This window comes from Podarcis vaucheri (assembly GCF_965113315.1).
Source record: "Podarcis vaucheri genome assembly, chromosome: 10".
Taxonomy (NCBI): domain Eukaryota; kingdom Metazoa; phylum Chordata; class Lepidosauria; order Squamata; family Lacertidae; genus Podarcis; species Podarcis vaucheri.
In genome coordinates this window covers 38,966,358-38,981,731 of record NC_138748.1, presented here as the reverse complement: position 1 = coordinate 38,981,731, position 15,374 = coordinate 38,966,358, and the positions used below count along the sequence as shown (strand labels likewise).

General features: G+C 40.8%; 1 protein-coding gene across 1 annotated transcript; it reads left to right on the top strand.

Annotated features, from left to right (window-relative positions):
- Positions 1-2,207: 2,207 nt before the first annotated feature.
- USP44 (ubiquitin specific peptidase 44) lies at positions 2,208-14,660 on the top strand. Its single transcript, XM_082240776.1, has 6 exons — positions 2,208-2,338; positions 6,924-8,423; positions 10,565-10,763; positions 11,594-11,702; positions 13,044-13,249; positions 13,771-14,660. The coding sequence occupies exons 2-6, from the start codon at positions 6,999-7,001 to the stop codon at positions 13,968-13,970; spliced, it is 2,139 nt and encodes a 712-aa protein (XP_082096902.1). The 5' UTR covers positions 2,208-2,338; positions 6,924-6,998; the 3' UTR covers positions 13,971-14,660.
- The last annotated feature ends 714 nt before the right edge of the window (positions 14,661-15,374 follow it).

The following is a 15,374-nucleotide window of genomic DNA, read 5'->3' as shown; positions in this document are numbered from 1 at the left end:
AACAGGACTAAAATGTTATCATAAGCTCAGACCATACCTGCTGCTGTTGCTGTCAATCCTGCCAATGGTGGTTCATGGTGGGCAGTGGCTGTGGAAGCTCAGGCTTGATGACTTGGGTCTGTTCTAGCTGGAGGGAGTCAGTCAGGACCCTGCCCTCCCAGCCCAGGTGGAAAAAGGCCTGCAAGGCAGGGAGCAGGTCATCTACCATGGATGCTTTCCTCAAAACTCCTGCATTGCAGGGGATTGGATTAGATGACCCTAGGGAAACCCAGCCAGGGGTATAAATAATAAATTATTATTATTATTATTATTATTATTATTATTATTATTATTATTATAGGGATACCTTCCAACTCTAAAAATCGATGGCTCACGGCAAAGATGGTCTGTATAGGATTGCAGATTTGGTAATAATCTGTATTTTAGATTTTTTTTATTTGTTTTCTGCTTAAAACATAAAACATGTTTACTTCAATGGAACACTCCGGCACATTTCTTAGAATTATCCCAGAATAATTTCAAAGTGTATTCTTTTAAATTTGTTTTTCACATTTTTATTGTAAGCCACCTTATAGGGCCTTTCCCTAAAGTAAGGGGTGGACAATATGGTTGCCTCTACATGTAGTAGAAGTAGCTGCATGAGGCTGGTGTAACATCGCCCAGCTATGAGGCCGCTCCCTGCAAGGCCCTTTCCTAACCTGGCCTGGGGGGCGGGGCCCACAGTCACCAACCCTACTGAAGAGGCTTCTCATGAGGCCGGAGGAACCTCACAAGGTTGTCATATTGACTAATAATACAGATCATGCAACCTAAAACCTAAAGGGATATTATTTTGAACCACATACCTTTTACCAGTGATTTCCTCTGCTAGTACTCCTGCACACTCCAGACTCACAGCCTAACTCTGGCTTTGTTCACAGCCTGTTTTGTCCTCAAAATATCTGCAATGTTATAGGGCTGTGCTCTCCAGCCCAAGCTGACTCAACTCCTATAGCTTACTGTTCAGAATACAGCTATGTCTGTTAAAGGAAGAATTCTTCCCATACATCCATGTGCATAAGCTCTATCATGTTGCTAATGGAGAGCTTTGTTCTCTGGCCGTGAAAGAAGCATCTGAAACAAGACAATGACCGTGTCCTCCTGCATGGCAGGAGGTGCAGTCTTTTTAAAGACATGCTTCCTCACACTTTAACAGGGGGCAGGGAGTGGATCTAAAGTGCTGCATAAGTGGCTCTTTCTTCCACATATGTTTTACAGCAGGGGTTCCCAAACGGAAGCATGCCCACAAATTTCCATTCAGGTGGCTCACAGTGCATCTGCATTAAAGATTCATATTGATTTCTAATTGTAGGTAAAATTCTTCTTTTATTTCTTATATTCGATGGCACTCAGTTTTAAAACAAGAAATGTAAATACTCTCCCTCTGCAAAGTTAGTTAGGCCAAGTGGGGCTGCCCAGGAACAGCACGAGGAGGGCTGACCATTATTACAGAGGCCATTGGCGCCTCTGCTCGCTCGCTCTTCTCTTTGGGCAGCTTGACTGGGAAAGATGGATGTCCGGGAAAAGCACATAAGCAAATGAAGAGCAAGATCAGCTTCCACTCCTGCTGTAGCGCCCAAAGAGTCTCGGCAAGAGGCGGCTGCTCGGTTGTGGGAACCTCCACACAGTCCACCTTCTCTGTGTGGTGCCCTAACAGCGTTCAGTCGCCCCTCTCCTCTTGGTACGCTGAGAAGAAGAAGAGCAGGGACCCAATCCAAGACAGGCGGCCAAGGCCACCTTATGCATTGGGGCGGGCGGCAGCCCGGCCTCCAGACTTCACCTTCAGGAAGGGCCGCGGTGCAGCAGACGCTTCTGAGACACCCCCTGGGAAAGACCCTTGGACCACGAGGCAAGAGCCGCTGCCAGTCAGTGACCACAACGCTGAGCCTGAATGGGCCAATGGTCTGAACTCGGTGCCAGGCAGCTTCCTATGTCCCACCTTGGCTCAATAGTAACCCCCAAACAGGGGAGGCGGGGGCAGCACATGGCGAAGGGCTCTTATTATGGCAGGTCGAGAGACAGACGCTCGAGCGGGACCCCACCGAGGACCACGAGGCAAGCGCCGCCCGCGGGATCCCCGCTGCGTGTGCGAGCGAGAGAGCCGCTCGAGGGAGGCGCGGCGCTGACGCGGCCGAGGGGGCGGTTGCTTGTGACACTGAAAAGCTGGAGGCGCGGGGAGCACAAGATGGCGGCGGCTGCTGCTGGCGGGCGCTGGCGCCGGGGACGACGGCTGCGTGAGGGGCTGAGCGGCTGAGCGGGAGCGCGCCGCAAGCAGAGGGACATGGCTCGAGCCGGTCCGGTGAGAGTTGGCGGGCTCTGAAGCAGCCAGACGCTCCGGAAGGTGGGGCGGGTGGGGTGGCGTGGGGGGTCCGGTCGGGGGCAGCCGGGGGATGCCAGGCGCTCCGAGAGCGAGGAAGCAGCCCGTTACTTCTTCCAAGTAGTGTCCTCCGCTGCTCTTCCCGTCACCCGGGAAGCCCCCGCTCCCGAGCTGGGGTTTTGGCGCCTCTTCGAAGGAGCCGGGAAGGAGAAACTTCTCTCCCTCGGCTTCTTCGCCATCCCGTCGAGAGGCTCCTTCCCTTATCCTGGGACGAGAAAGAGGGGGCTCGGAGGCGCCACTCGGAGTGCTTAGGAGTCCCGGGGGCGCTGGATTAGCTGCATCCTTTTAAATAATTGCGAGTGGGCTGGTTCCCCGATGTGCATCTTGATTCACGCGCGCACAAATGTTTTATAGGTAACTTGCTCGTGTGGAGATGGTCCCCATGTTATCGGCCTCCATAGGTTAAAGCCCGTTCTGGATGACTAGACGTTTTCGTTTTGAGATGGTGGGATAGGAAGGAAGTGTGTTAAAAACTTTTTATGCTGTGGAAGTGGGTGTCTAGCTTTTACTTCTGCCTTGATTTATTTATTTATTTTGAAAGGGAACAGATTTCTGCGGACCTGTTGAGATGTTTACTTTCAGAGATGTAACTCTCATCTTTCAAAGGAAGCACTTGTTGCACCTGGAATAGGTTTGTAGTGGTTTTTGAAAGTCGAGGTTAATACACTCAGTATGTTGTCACTTCCTCTGAATTAATAAGTCTCATCTTACTTATATCCACCCTTCATTACATATTTATTGTATTTTGGAAGTTGGCACCTGCAACCTCATTGATCTGGAATACTTCCTGTTGGTAATAGCTGACATAGATTAGGTGAACAGATTAGAAGAAACATAAATAGGAGAAACTTGTCTATTTACTGTCCCTTAACTATCCTGATTGAGAATACAAAGGACTACTAAATATATTTTAAGTGATCTTGATTATGCACCTGAAGGCTGTGTCTGCAAACACAATTTCTTAAAGAACATCCACCGATAGGAGTATCATAGGTGAATGTGTTTTTTAAAAAAGAAGAAAAAAAGCTAGTGACCAGAATGAGAGGAAACATTTTCTTAATAAATCTTATATGATTTATAATATTCTTAGAATAAGCATCCACACTTGGCCCCACACTTGAACTCTTCTGTTGTGTTGAGTAACTGACAGTAAGACATACCTTTTGAATCTTTGTTACTTAGGGTTTGTGTGCATAAAACTCATTGAAAAAGTATCAGAAGATAATGGGAGGGGGAAATCTATGAAACAATGTGAACTAGTAGATTTGCTAATAGGTCAGCATGGAGCTGCAATTAAATGCAAATTGGAGTGAAACAAAACTGTTTCACTCAAAAAAGCCAGCCTATTATTTCCAGAATTTTGGGTTAACAGTGATTATGTAGAAAGGAGTACTGCATGTAGTATATTTTACACAAAAGTTTGTGACTTTTAATGATGGCAAGTGATTATAATGATAAAAGGTTGAGATTTGTTAAGGTTTTTATGTACTTAAATTACTTTGGTAGTGCATGAACTTTATTACATGAAAAGGTAATGAAGATCCAGGTTTCAGGGTGCAGTCTTAACTTCACATACCTGGGTGTAAGCCACTTTGAATTTAGTTCTGAGTAGACATAGTTAGGATTGCAGCCAAAGAAACACTTTTCATTGTAAGAAGTAAATGATTGTAGTAAGATGTTAATTCTCCTCTAGACCCCCACCTTTCCCCACCTATCTGAGAGTAAGCCCCATTGAATTCAATACAACTTACTTCTGACTAGGCATAGTTAGGATTGTGCTGTTAGGCTGTAATCCTATACAAACTTAACTGGCAGTAAATTCATTGAATTCACTGGGGCTTACTCTTAATGTATAGGATTGTACTGCTAAGATGCAATTTTAAAGTACTAGACCAGATTTATCATGTATTGGTTATACATGCTAACATTCATCATTCAATTTCTACTACACAGCTCTTAACATTTGTAACTTATTTTCTGTGCTTGACATCTGCACTGCACCAGTTTGGGAATTGTTCCTTTAAATAATGTGATGCTTAATGATGAAAATTTGAGTCCTGTGTGTAAATACTGATTTATGATAGTAGGACTTCATATTTTCTGACTTGCATCTAGCACTGAGTGCCTATTTGTGTTAGTAAGAAGTTAAGCTACTGTTTTTGTATTTGACTTTTTACTTCATATTAAAAATTCCTGTTCTGTGATTATTTCATGATGTGTATGGGCCAAAGAAGGAATTATTACTTTTTACTTTTGCATTTTGTCATGAGGTATGACAGCAGGTAGAAGGATTGTATTTAAAGTGAAATGATATATATTGAGGCTATTTGCTCAGTTATTTCAAAATTGTATTTAAGACATGAGCCAGAAAACCTTGATGTACAGGTATTCCGTTTACTTAACTGTAGGAAAGCATTTTTGTTGCATCTTTATATTCATTTTTTTACTCTTGCATTATAATCTTCTCTACAATGAAAAGACTTAAGAATTTTGGACTTTTTATTTAACAAAAAATGGCTAAAGGTAGAAGGGAGAGAAAGAATCTAATAATTATCAGGGTGATTTACACATAAAATAAAATGACATAATGCACATCTTATTGAACTATGTTCAATTATGCCTGGTGGCTGAATGAGAAAAAGTAAGCTGAGCTTGAGCCCCAACTGTTTGTAAGTTGGACCCCATGAGGGAGAAGTCAGCAAATTGTCCGCGGTGCAAAATCTAAAGGTGGCCAGGGGTGCCTTTTATCTATGGCCCTTTAAACCGGCTGGGTGTTGTTTTTGTTTGTTACTATGTTATACATATTTGTGTTTTTATATTGTAAACCTCCCTATGATCCTCGGATGTAGGGCGGTATAGATATTGAATAAATAATAATAATTTTATCAACTCCGACTGTTGACAGGAGCTGCTGTTGTCCCTGGACCAGAATAGTTTGAGCACAGTAGGTCAAGCATTGGTAAAGTCATGGTTGAATTATTACAGTGTGCTCTATGTGAGGCTTTCCTTGTGCTTGATCTGGAAACTACAGTTAGTACAGCATGCTGCAGCACAATTGCTGACAGGAGTAAGATCCTGTCAACATATAATACTTCTGCTCACAGAACTCTCCTGGCTTCTGGCTTGTTTCAATTAGTATATAAAACCGTCAACTCTTTTACTTGAAGTATTTACTTGAAGTATTGCCACTCCATATGTGCCCACTTGACCTCTTCAAGCTGTGGTACTGGCAGTTTTACAAGTGCCATATAATATCCATTCTGCACTTGTGAGGAAAATATTTTAGTATGTGTCAGCATCTATGCTCTGGAACTCTGTGCCTATCAATATCAGGCAGGTGTCTTCATTGCACTGGTTTTTGTGTGTGTTTTTTATGCCTGCTAAAAACCTCCTTATTTAAGGAAGCTTACCCAGACATGTAATTTAATTATGTTTATTGTTCTTAAGATTCTGTTGATTTTTATCAGCATTTTAAAGCCTGATTATTATCAGGATTTAATTATATTTTATACTAATTAATGTACACTGCTTAGCTAATTAAAAAAGTGTTTCTAAACTGAGTTTTTAAAATGCTATGTTTATAAAGTTGTAATTCAGTAGATAGGAATAGGTGCAACGCTGAACAGAAAATGATATGTGCTAATGAAACAATGGGAGTATCCAGTAAAGTTTGACTGCTTGTCAGGCTAAAGTTTCATAATCTTCCTTTACAAGGGCACATGGGGCTTGTTTGTCTTTGTATACAGATGTAGTGACAAGTGTAAGTGCTGTGCCCCATCCTAATATTTGTCAGTGGACCACCTTGAGCCGTGATTTATTAAATAGATCTGTCTTAAACTGATGCTGCATGCTGATTAGGGCAAATTTTCATATAGACAGAAAGTGTTCTTCCATACTGAATAATTTATTCCTATGGGAAAAGATTTTGACATTTGGTATGAGGAGAAACGTGATAAAGGTGTGTACAGTTATGTATTAAGTGAAGCAGGTGGATAAAAATAAGTTTTCCCCCCTCTTCCTTTCATAGTATTAGAACCCAGGATCATGCAGGGAAGCTGAGTGTTGGAAGTTACAGGACAAAAAAAGGAAGTACTTCACACAGTCCATAGTTAAGACATAGAATTCACTATCATAAGATGGATTGTAGGCAGCCAACTTGGACAGCATTAAATTGGGGTTAGACAAATTCATAGAATCATAGAGTTGGGAGGGACCCCAAGGGTCATCTAGTCCAACGCCATGCCATGGAATGGAGGAAAACTGCCATCAATGGTTACAAGGAATGATTGCTTCTGTATCTAAGGTGGTATGCCTCTGAGGCCAGTTGTTGTAGAGGATGAGTGAGGAGTGTGCTGCTAAGTTCATGTCCTGCTTTCAGGTTTGCTGGGGGCATTTGGTTGGGCACTCTGAGAACAGGGCGATAGACTAGGTGGGTCTTTGATCTGATACAGCAGATTCTTCTTACGTCCTAAAAAAAGCCGAAGCTAACTTTTGTTTCCGCTTGCAGGTCAAAATGCAAAGACTGAGAAACTCTTTGGAAGATGAATTTCTGTAGCATTTCATTAACATTATAGTATTGAGAATGGATAAGTGTAAACATGTAGGAAGACTTCGGCTTGCCCAAGACCATTCCATTGTAAATCCTCACAAGTGGCATTGCATGGTATGCAATACTACAGAATCTGTATGGGCCTGCCTCAGCTGCTCACATGTTGCTTGTGGAAGATACATTGAAGAACATGCACTAAAGCACTTTCAGGAAAGCAGTCATCCAGTGGCATTAGAAGTGAATGAGCTGTACGTTTTCTGCTACCTTTGTGATGACTATGTTCTTAATGATAATGCAACTGGTGATTTAAAGCTGTTGCGAAGTACATTAAATGCAATCAAGAGTCAGAATTATGACTGTACTACTCGCAGTGGCAGGATTTTGCGATCGATGGGCACAAGTGACTACCTTTCCCATAATAGTGCTCAAGCCTTGCTTCGTAATCAAGACCGTATGTTCACAGCTCTGTGGCACAGGAGGCATGCATTAATGGGCAAAGTTTTTAGATCTTGGTTTGAACTGACACCAAGTGGGAAAAGGGTTTTAGAAGAAGAGAAGCTAAGGGAAGAAGCAGAAGAAAGAAGGATCAATGCTAAGAAGAAAAGAGAAGAGAGAAAGCGCCAGTTGAAAGAAGAAATGGAAAAAATGCCTCCAAGAAAGAGCTTTCGCTTGCAAAATCAAAATAAGGAATCCTCAAAAATATCACTCTATGCACTAAAAATGTCACAGAATTTGGACTCTGCTGTAGAACTGAAAGTAACAGCTACCTCAGATGATGTAAAATTAAAAAAAATTAATGACTCTCCAGTTAAACGAAGGCCTACTGTGACTCCCGGTGTAACAGGATTACGAAACTTGGGGAATACATGTTATATGAACTCTGTTCTCCAGGTATTGAGTCATTTGCTCATATTTCGGGAATGTTTTTTAAAGCTTGACTTGAACCAAACTCAAGAGTTGTTAGCAGCTGCAGCCAATGGCAAAACAAGATCATCTTCTAAGCATTCTCCATCTGCCGGCTCTATATTTCATGTGAACAAAAGTCAATTTAAGGACAAGGAGTCTTCTGCAAGGCGATCTAGTGTTTCATCAGGCTTAAGTGGTGGAGCGTCAAATAGCAGAAATATGGAACTTATTCAGCCTAAGGAGCCAAGCTCAAAGTACATTTCTCTTTGTCATGAGCTGCATACATTGTTTCAAGTCATGTGGTCTGGCAAGTGGGCTTTGGTATCTCCATTTGCCATGCTCCATTCTGTGTGGAGACTAATCCCAGCCTTTCGTGGTTATGCCCAGCAAGATGCTCAGGAATTTCTCTGTGAACTTTTGGATAAAGTACAGCAAGAATTGGAGACAGCTCGTACAAAATGCCCAGCCCTCATCCCCACTTCTCAAAGGAAACTCATTAAACAGGTTTTGAATGTGGTCAATACAATTTTTCATGGACAGCTTTTAAGCCAGGTATGTTGTGTTGCATTCACAAAGCTCTGCAGTGATTTAAAATATTAATGTAAATTAATGGGTCAAAATGAAGACTCGTTTTACTGTTATCACTGGAGTGGGGTGTAGTCACTTTTAATAAATATTTTAAATAAATATATTGCCTTCATGGATTATGTAAATTAAGTGTCAGAAAATAACTTTTTAAAGAACGCACAAGAAAATATAGAATACTGTCAGATACAGAAAGGTACTGATTGTCGGTAGTTACAGCTATTCATTTATTTCAAGCTTGCAAGAAGACATTAAGTTGAAGGCTAAAGGTATGGCTGTTGGAAGGGAGTATCTCCATTATTCTTCCGGAGGGCATACTGATCATTCATGGCATGAGCATATCAGAGTGCTACTAAACCAACATCTAAACCAGCTTTCCTTTCTATTTTAATTATTTTCTTTAAGCACTGATAAAATTAAACAGCATAATCTCCTACTCCAGGAGGAAAAAAAAATAGAGCAATTATTAGCCTCTTATAAATCAGACATCTTTTTATGTGTAGTAAAAACATGCAACTTGCTGCAGGTTGTTGTGATTTGAGACCCATATTAAGATAATTGAGATCTGGAACATGGGGCTTTCAGGTCAAAGCTGACTTAAATTTCCATCACTGAATTGGGATGTTTGTATAATGCATGCCAGTAGAATAAGTGTCTGCAGCTGTTATAACTTTTCTACTTCATACACAGTAAAAATCTAATGATTTAAATTCACATGTATTTGATACTTTGCCGTATATGAAAATGTACTCATCTAAGAGAGTTGATCTAATCAGCCATCTGTCAGCTTGATTTTTATCTTTAAGGAAGTGAGAGTAATAGCATTAATAGCATTTCAAGCAATTTTCTGCACAATTCACTGATCTCGGAGCATCACCACTGATTTTACTGGGACTGCTCTGGTCTGTTAATTGCAACTATAATAACTTATTATAAGAAGGCCCTCTGTAGTCTTGATGTGCGGATTCCTAAATGGTATTAAAAATACTACCGGGAGCTTGTAAGTACTTACTGTATTTTGTGGTAATTCATGTACAGAAGCCTGTACCCAGGAGAACCTTGCTTGAGTCACTAACATTCCCATCATCCCTGACCACTGGTCCTGTTAGCTAGGGATCTGGAGGGCTGAGTTTGGGGATGCCTGCCCTATGGAGTTGAACTGCTTGGGTTTGGAAACTTCACCTGGGCCCACAGTTTCACAGTCAGCATAATAATGCAATTGCACTATTGTTCTGTCCCTAGATTTCAGCAGTTTGATTATTCATTGAGGGGTATTTTACTTCTTGTTCCACTCCCCTCATTTGCTTTTCCTTGCATTTGCTAGTTTTCAGCCACTTTAGACTTGTTTCCTAGAAACAAATACAGTGAAACCTTTGCACCATACCCATGAATGCCCACTTAATTTTCACCTTCAATATACATTGTTTCATTACCTGCATAAAAAATTGTATCTTTTGCTCCCCATTGGAAATACTAAAATGACTATAAATATTCAGACTCTCTACTAATGAAACACATTAAACTGGTAATATATAAAATATTTATTGATAGAATAATAACAGCATTAATTACAATGGAAAATAAGAAAGAGCATCATATATCTGGCTTTGTCACTGAGCTTTGTCACTGAGCTTTAATTTTACATTTTTTTAAAAAAATGTAATCAATTTTAAGATGATGATGAGGCTTTCAAGAGCAACAAAGCAGCTAAGGCCACAGTCCTAATCCCTTGAACCCCAGCGACAGGGCTTCATGCAGGCGGTACTGCATCCGTAGTCTCAGTGTTTGTGCTGGCCAAGACAGAAAGGGGGCAAATGCCACTTCATTGCGTCAGTTCCCCCCTGGATTGGGCCCGTTGCTGTTGCTTGACTGCAGCATGCTGGTCATGCTGGTCCAGTCCATCCCCAACATGCCCTTCTCCATCAGTGGAACTAACCAGAGCTGGGCAGGAGGACCCCTCCCACTCTGTCCAGACCCTCTCCAGTGTGAAGGATTTGGGTTTTGGATTGCTCCACCCCTCCTCTTTACATCTGCAATATGTATGCACATTCACTTGCAAAAGAAGGAAGGTCTAGAGAGTCAAATTAAGTGTTTTTTTGTCTTGACAGGTAACGTGTCTTGCGTGTGATAATAAGTCTAATACTATAGAACCCTTCTGGGATCTGTCACTGGAATTTCCTGAACGATACCACTGCAATGGAAAGGAGACAACCTGTCAGCATCCATGCTTGTTGACGGAAATGTTGGCCAAGTTTACAGAAACTGAAGCATTGGAAGGAAAGATATATGCCTGTGATCAGTGCAACAGTGAGTAAAGGCAGCATGTACTTGGGCACCTGACTTTCATGTAACATGTGGCCTAGCTTTGGTTAAGAGCATAGATACTGCCAGTACATTTTTAAACATCATAATCAGAAAAATTACCACTTATTTGTGCATCTGTTAAATGTGCAAAACAAGGTGTGAACAGTCCCTTGAGCTCACAGTATAAGGTCATATACATAAAGGTAATCTCAAGGAACGAAACTATCAATCTACATTTGTAATTTTTTTTTTTAGTATTTATTTATATCATGCGCTCATCTCAGGATTGCATCAGTACATTGTCCATACTTCACTGGAGCTCATCGCGTTTTATACCAACATATACACCTGTGATAAGGGTTTTCTGGAATTTTTTGAACTGAATTGCATTGAAATGTATTATTTAGAAAATTTTCATTTCATAAAATTGTCCGATGCCCTAATTTGGTTTATTTTATTTGCTTATAGTAAACAAGGCTAGAAATTACGAAAATGCCATGCTTTCCTAATTATTTGCAATTGGTATTAATTCACAAACTTACGTAGTTTTTTTCTGCAGAAAATCTTCAACCCCCACATAACTGATATAAAGTTGTATATTGAATGTTTTTTAAGTTCAAGTAATGTTTCCACAATATATCTCCAAAATGGATACCTGCTAAGCTGACTGTACACACAGAAATTCTTCTAAACCAATGCTTAGTTGAGAAGCTCTAGTCTAGACTGAGGCAACCTATGTTTGGCGTGTATTATCCAAAGTGCATTGATTTATTTTTTCTACAACTTGCATCTACTGTGAATATGAGTGGAGGATTTTCTTTTTCTTGTCATAGCAAAACGAAGGAAGTTTTCTTCTAAGCCCATTATACTCACAGAAGCACAGAAGCAACTTATGGTATGCCGACTACCTCAAGTTCTGCGGTTACACCTTAAGCGGTTCAGGTACTGTAGTGAACTACCTTTGCTATCATATTAAGGAAAATGGGCTGGCAACCTTAATGGTTTTTTTTTTTTTTAAAAAATAGATCTGTATATTTAGTCAGATTATAAACAATGCTTCTTGAGATTACAATAAAAATGTGCGCTCCACCCAGAACCCAAGGGATATTATGCCTGTTATCAATACTATTTTGCATTAAAGGAATTTGATGAAGCTTCTGACAGTGATTTGAACTGGTGTGAATATTGAGGTGTTCCTGAACATTTCAGGTGCTCAAGGAATGAAGTTGTCAGTATCCAAATGTTAGCAGCCTGCCTTCTGCGAGGCAAAGTTGTTTGACTTAAATTAAGACCTTGTATATGCCTCAGGGACAAGAAGCACCACTTTGAAGCAAATCTTAAGTGGGAAGAGACTCCAGGAAGCATAGAGTCTATAGGAAAGACAGGCGCTTTGTAAATTACAAAGCAGGGAATAATTCCCTCAGATTTTCTTGTTACTTCTAGGGAATGATTGGGGAAGGCACAGCTGGTGAAATTCTCCCTTCTATGAAACTCTTAAATGGCCCTCTCAGAGTCTGTGACTGGAAATCCCTAAGGAACCAGTGGCATTAGAGAAAAACATTTTACAGTGGTACCTCTGGATGCGAACGGGATCTGTTCCAGAGCCCCGTTTGCATCCTGAAGTGAACGCAACCCACATCTGCCGTCTGCACGTGTCACGATTTGCCGCTTTCGTGCATGATGTCATTTTGAGCCTCTGTGCATGCGCGAGCGGCGAAACCCAGAGGTAACACGTTCCGTAACCTGAAAACACTAAACCTGAAGCATATTTAACCCGAGGTACGACTGTATTTTATCAATTGGGTTTGAACAAACCAGTCAAATTTGTCACAGGGAGTGGTTGTGGTTGTGAGGGAACCAACTGCTGCACTGGACATAAAGAAAGCAATTTTTCAGATACAAAGGAGTGTCTTGCAAATGAGGACTTGATCTAGTGGGAATAAGTTACAGATTAAAAGAAACCTCCAACAGAAAGTGTTCTACAATGAAACTAATAATCTGTAAGTGTTGGAGTCTCTCTCACTTGCGGTTCTCAAGTAGCGACTGGAAAGACCATTATTGTGGATTCTCCTAACTGTGAATTTCCTGCACTTTGCAGATGGTAGGACTTAGCCTACAAGGTGCCTATAATTATGATTCTGTAACTGCTTCCACACTGTAAGAGATACACATACTCCCAGGCTTTAGCCCACAAATAGAGATTTTTTAACTTCTAGTTATGTTGAAGGTACCCTACAGAACAAGAAATAGAAAATAACCTTTTTATACTTTTCATCACCCAAGATGGTCAGGACGTAATCATCGTGAGAAGATTGGTGTGCACGTCAGCTTTGATCAGACGCTCAACATGGAGCCCTATTGCTGCAGAGAATCTCTCAAGTCCCTTGTTCCAGATTGCTTTACCTATGACCTGTCTGCTGTTGTGATGCATCATGGGAAAGGTTTTGGCTCAGGACACTACACTGCCTATTGCTATAACTCAGAAGGAGGTACAAACAAATTTGAATCTGAAATCCAATTTAAGCTTGCCTTTTAGATACAGTGGCTTGCACTGCCACAACAGAAGGGTTATATTTGACATATTGTTAAAGAGAAGGTTCCATCAGGGCAAGGATTCCTCTTTGTGCAACTGTAATGCCCCCACCCCACCGTATTTCCTCTAAATCTTTTCTGGGGTTTCTCCCAATCCCATAAAGTAGCTTTTTTGGGTGGTGCATGGGGCAAGGAGTCCCATTGTGCTAGTGCTAATCATATTGCTAGCATGAGTATTTCATTGAATATTTCATTCCCTAAACTCAATACTTTTAAGCAGGGGAATCTTCTAAAATTGTAATGAATGCTGCACAGAGAGGCCAACCTGTCATTTGGACAGTTCTGCATATATCCTTTTGGTGGGGGGAGTACAGCTATTTCTGTGTAAAATGTAGTATTCTTATATTGCAATACATAAAATCCTTTGATCTGTTACAAGAACCAGTACTGCAATACTTTTATTGCTCTTGTCTTCTAGGATTCTGGGTTCATTGCAATGATTCCAAGCTCAACATGTGCACTATGGAAGAAGTATGCAAGGCCCAGGCCTACATCTTGTTTTATACTCAACGAATTACTCAGGCAAATGGACACTGTAATGTTTCAGCTCTTGACTCACCATCTGGAAAACAGCCAAATACTGAGGTTAATTGTTCCAGTGCAGATAGTAACAGCTAATCCAAAGCCAATTTAATATGTACAGTACAAGTCTGAGAGTTGTCACTTGTACATGTGTTGAGATGAGTAAGTGCAGTATTGTACAATGTATCTTCATACCCTTTTGTACTAGCTGAAAACTTGTTTTGGGGAATTTTTTTTAGTATAAATACTTTTTATTGATGGTAGTTAACTTCCAAAATTAGGATATCTGTATAGCTATTTTTTTAAAAGAAATTTGCCATTTGAATTGTTAAATCTTACCTCAAGCTGTTTCTCAGCATTTTTATATTTTGATATTTTGGTGTAGAAAACATAGATAAGGAATTTTGGTGAGCAACTTGTGTAATTTTGGATTTTTTTTATAAAAAATGTGCATTTTATTCCATGTTTCCTGAAGTACCAGTCATTGCAGGCATATGTCTTGCTTCCACAGAATTAAAAAAAATAAGATGGTATAAAATGTAGAACTTTGCTTTCCCCTCTGAACTGAAAAGTCCTGCAGAGAGCAAAATACAACTCTGCTTCCTACCTCCATTTGGTAAACCATATGATCTACTCAGTCACTAAGTCCTGGGGAGAAGCAACAAGATATTTATTCGGTGTATGCAACTGCTCAGTGCTAGGGGAAGAATAACTGGCAAATTATTACCACCCTCTGAGTCAACTGTATCAATAAAACACCCCAAATCTGATAGTGCCCTCACAAAATCTTGTGTTGCTCTATTTGTCTTTTATCTGTTCCTTTAGGACCATAGGCTGTGTAAAAAGTGAAGCTGTGTAAGTGAAACTTAGGAGTACTGTGGGCTGTAATATGTTTTGTATAAGCAAAGCAAAAGGTTTTTTATTGGTAAGAGCTTAATTTTTTTAACTGCCTGCTGCTCTGCTTTGGGGGGGGGGGAATCCTCCTGAATTCTTCAGCACTTCCTAACCAGCATGAGGGACAGCCTTACATTGTGATATCTGTTGGAGGACATCTGCCTCCAACAAAAGAAGTGCTAAGAAAGTGAACTGGTTAGTGTGAAGCTCCTAAGATTTTTTTTTTAATTGCAGAGATAGCTGAGGGGTATCTTTGAGCAAGAGACACAAACCCTTGCTCTCCTGCCCTCTGGAAATAGGATTTTGGAGTTTTGGGTGACTTGCCCTGTGTGAATTATGGAGGGAAGCTATTGCTTAAACAAAAACCTTTCTCGTCTTCTATCCTTCCAACGCTGAAGGACACAGAGAACTGTATAAAGTTTCCCCATATGGAGGGAATGCAAGCACTTCACCACCCCAAGAGAAAGGGCTGGGAGGGAAGAACTGAATACAGCGAAGCTGTCTGTGCAGAAGTTCTCAAATGCCACACAAAAATGCATGTCTCACGCTCACATAAAAATAAGCATTAAGTCCCTAATTCACTTTCTTCTCAGTTATCTGGGGTGA

Excerpts from the sequence above, each read along its gene's own strand:
- USP44 (XM_082240776.1), top strand. The coding sequence starts at position 6,999 with ATGGATAAGTGTAAACATGTAGGAAGACTTCGGCTTGCCCAAGACCAT. Across the intron at positions 10,764-11,593 it reads TGCCTGTGATCAGTGCAACA|CAAAACGAAGGAAGTTTTCT; the intron begins GTGAGTAAAGGC and ends TTCTTGTCATAG. Across the intron at positions 13,250-13,770 it reads TTGCTATAACTCAGAAGGAG|GATTCTGGGTTCATTGCAAT; the intron begins GTACAAACAAAT and ends CTTGTCTTCTAG.